Consider the following 3929-nt stretch of genomic DNA (forward strand, 5'->3'; position numbering starts at 1 on the left):
TGAGTAGGTAAATGAGATAGTTTGCCAATGGGATTATTATTTTCACTTATAAGATAAGATAATTAGATAATTTGCACTTGAAAAACGATAATGCAATTGTTTTTTCTTATTTTAAATGTAAATTGTCTTGTTCCATTGGCAAAATGTCTCACTCCCCCCCCTCAATTCAAGAATCAATGCACTTATTTAAAGAAAAAAATGACTTTTTTGCAGTGAGAGAGTTTTGGAGCAGTGATGCATTTACAACATGTAGGACAGCGGATGCTAAGGACTCCTGGTGTAGAACAAAGTAAATTATATCTCCAGTAAAACAAACATTCCCCAATATTTTACATTTAACTTAAACATTACATTATAAAAAGCAAACAAACCAAGCATTACAAATCCAAATCATTTTCCTCCCATCCAGTGTGGGTTTTGTTTCCAATGAGGCTGTTTTCACACCCCTGTTACTTCCTTATCCGGCTTCTCTGTTTCCATGGCAATCCGTGACCAGGTCACTTCAAACAGAGCGCAATTAACAAAACATCTCAAAGTTCAGTTACTAAACGGATGATTTTTCCTCTGGCAGATCCAAATAAATCAAACCCCAATAAAAGGCACTGAAGCTTGTATAAGTGGGGCGATAAAATGGAAAATCTCAGGTTTTAATTATATTTTCTGTTTTTGCTATTTTTAGATTTGTGCAGAAGAGATGACTGACAACAGGATGGTGGCATTTGAAGTCTCTGCCAGGAAACTAGACAAGAAGGTTTGGATGCCCGATTGTTCTGCTTTTCTATCACTCATCTCAAGTCCTTCTTATTGATCCATATTAAATCTGACTCAGGTCTCTAAGTGAAGCATTTAAATATTTCATCAGCATTATCTCCCTTATCAGATTAGATATAGAGTTGTTAGTGATATCTGAAAAAAATGAACCATCTCATTTCACCTTATCATTGCAGAGAGTACAGATTGTTTTTGCAGTTTTACAAAAGTGAATACTAAATACTGAATAACATCTTAATACTTGCCATTAAGTGAAAGTGCTGAGGATTCATAGGATATGTCTGAAGTCTTTCACTTGTTAGATTTAAAATGTTTGAACTTAACTAGTGTGATTTTTTTTTTTTTGTATTTCCAGGACTTTTTCGGAAAATCCGACCCATTCCTGGAATTCTACAAGGAGACGGAAACGGGATGGCAGCTGGCTCATAGGACAGAGGTACATAAAAAACAAATTGTCAGGCAAACATTAAAAAAAAGGATCATCACATGCTAAGTTAGCAAAAAATTATTTTTTTGCTAAGTGATATAAATGTTGATTCATGATAAAAAGTGTTTGGTGGTATTAATACTAAGGCACAAAGCAGTGTTAATTTCGTCAACCAGGAGGATGACCAAAATATTTCGTTAACGCCCCTTTTTCCCGTGTTGATGATGAGACGATGACGCACAAAAATTGTTTCCAGAAAATAAAAATATGACGAGATTCAAAAATTATTTGCATCAACAAGTCTAAGACCAGACAAAATTTACAAGCCATTGACGATGGACAATAAAAAAATTTATTTGTTTATAAATCATTTGTAATTGTTAATATAAGTGTTTCTGGAACTTCATAGAATATTACGCGTTGTTGCCCTGTTTGTCCTTACATGACGCCTGTCCCACAGTGCCTAGCGCCGCTCATTCAGTAGTAGCAGAGGGCTTATACTGGTTAGAGGACTGCGCCAACCAGCGGACCTCCGAGGCTAGCCGCAGTCTGGGCTAACCGCACCCCGTCTGCAGCAGCCCTCTCTCAGCATAGCCATGTGTGAAGTAGCGTAGAGCCCTATAAAATCCGTTTTATTTTTTCCCAAATTCTGTTTTATTTTTTCCCAAATTCCGTTTTTTTCCATTTTAATTTTTGAAAATTCATTTTTTTCCATTTTATGTATGTATTTTTGCGCTTCTAATCAATGAAATGTTGACAAAACTTGCAAAACAATAGTTCACCTGACACGTAAAAGTCACGAGGGAACTGCTCGGCTCTGTACTCAGGGCTCAGCGTCGTGTTTCTCAACTTTTTCGCCGAAAGCGGAGCTGTGGAGAGCCGCTTCGCCATTTTTTCAATGTTTTGATGGGGGAGGGTGAGCGGAAATGACGGAGCGGGAGGGGTTGTGTTGCACAGATTTGCGTCCCCCGGTGTGCATTTCCCCCGGACGTACCTTCTTCTCCCACACAAAAACAGAATTTCATTTCAAATGTAGAAATTCCGCGTTTACACTAGATTCCGCGTTAATTTGCCAATTCCGTGATTCCGTCCGTGATTCCGTGACTGGCTCTGACTGCGATTTTTTGTTTGTTTTATTTGGCAAAATGTTAATCTCCTGTTCTCCCCAAGTCCAGACTTTCTTGTGTTCTTCTCAAAAACATACATGGCGAGGACACGAGTCCGTACTCGAGTTCTTGTGAATTAAGAAACTGCCCTTCTTTTCCGTTCTTATGAACTTTCTGGAAGTAAAGTTTCTAAATGCCCTTCCTGCTCGCACCCTACTGCCACCTTCTGTCCTGGAGTTATTAATGATATTTGATATCTTGCCCAATAAGCATTAGGTTCTTACTGAATTTAGTACATGTTAAGTTATTCCACACCATCTTAAAATAACATTTCTGAATGATGTTCGACTACAACGCATGACTCATTTAGTAAACACCCAATCTGTTTTTTTGAGTGTCCAAATACGCAGTAATTGTTTGTTATTGTTTTCTTATTCCTTGTTTAGGTCGTGATGTACAACCTGAACCCGACATGGAAGCCATTCAGAATCCCGATGCAGGCCCTCTGTGGAGGTGAAATAGAAAAATCTATAAAGGTAAATACATTAAAACCTCAGCCTTGGTTTCTAAGAATAAATATTAAATTAAAGAAGAAGTTAAAAACAAAACTTCCATATATCCGGGACTTCTTCTTGGCTAAAATTGGAAACCCAATGTGTCCCCCCTTCCCTACCCAACCCAACTTGCAGGCATGTTTTATAACATCTTTGTGTGCATTTTTAAGCTCTTTATTGTTGGTTTTTTGTTTTTTTTTTACATCCGTTCTCTAACTCTGTTAAAGCACACTTATCTGGAACAGATGCTTTCCAGGCAGCAGCACAAGTGAGTTAAGTGTTAACAGAGTGAATGCACGTCACGTGAAGGATGCGGTGTCTGTGACAGGACCGGCTGAAGTCCACGATGCATCTGCATCCGTCTTAAAGGAACACGCACACTTCTCAGGAGACTGGTCCGTTGCTGAGCCTTCCTGTTTAGATGCTGGTTTTTAACCCCTATTGAACCTTTTCTCATTTTGTCACATTACAGACAGCAACAAACATGCATTAAATGAACAATAATTTTTCTTCATATGTAATTTTTTTTCTTTTTAATATAAATATAAATCATACATTAATAAAAAAAGAGAATCATTTAACAGAAAAATAACTTTTTTTGTGTGCTAGTTGATTTCATTTTAGTTATTTTATTTAATGTAATTGTCATTTTTTTCTTTTTAATATAAATATAAATGATACATTAATAAAAAAAGAGAATAATTTAACATAAAAAATAACATTTTTTTGTGTGCTAGTTGATTTAATTTTAGTTATTTTATTTAATGTAATTGTAATTTTTTTCTTTTTAATATAAATATAAATGATACATTAATAAAAAAAGAGAATAATTTAACAGAAAAATAACATTTTTGTGTGCTAGTTGATTTAATTTTAGTTATTTTATTTAATGTAATTATAATTTTTTTCTTTTTAATATAAATATAAATGATACATTAATAAAAAAAGAGAATAATTTAACAGAAAAATAACTTTTTTGTGTGCTAGTTGATTTAATTTTAGTTATTTTATTTAATGTAATTATAATTTTTTCTTTTTAATATAAATATAAATGATACATTAATAAAAAAA

The 3929-nt window shown here is 34.6% G+C and overlaps 1 protein-coding gene across 2 annotated transcripts in view; it reads left to right on the forward strand.

Moving 5' to 3' along the window:
• Positions 1-3929, forward strand: part of LOC107083968 (copine-3-like) — a 24282-nt gene that overhangs the window by 4760 nt on the left and 15593 nt on the right. For both annotated transcript variants that reach the window (XM_015373583.1, XM_015373584.1), the window contains exons 5-7: positions 680-751; positions 1127-1207; positions 2751-2840. In XM_015373583.1, coding sequence (XP_015229069.1) covers positions 680-751; positions 1127-1207; positions 2751-2840 — 243 coding nt within the window. The remainder of the gene's footprint in view (positions 1-679; positions 752-1126; positions 1208-2750; positions 2841-3929) is intronic.

Source organism: Cyprinodon variegatus, unplaced genomic scaffold, assembly GCF_000732505.1.
Source record: "Cyprinodon variegatus isolate N-32 unplaced genomic scaffold, C_variegatus-1.0 Scaffold88, whole genome shotgun sequence".
Classification (NCBI taxonomy): Eukaryota; Metazoa; Chordata; class Actinopteri; order Cyprinodontiformes; family Cyprinodontidae; genus Cyprinodon; species Cyprinodon variegatus.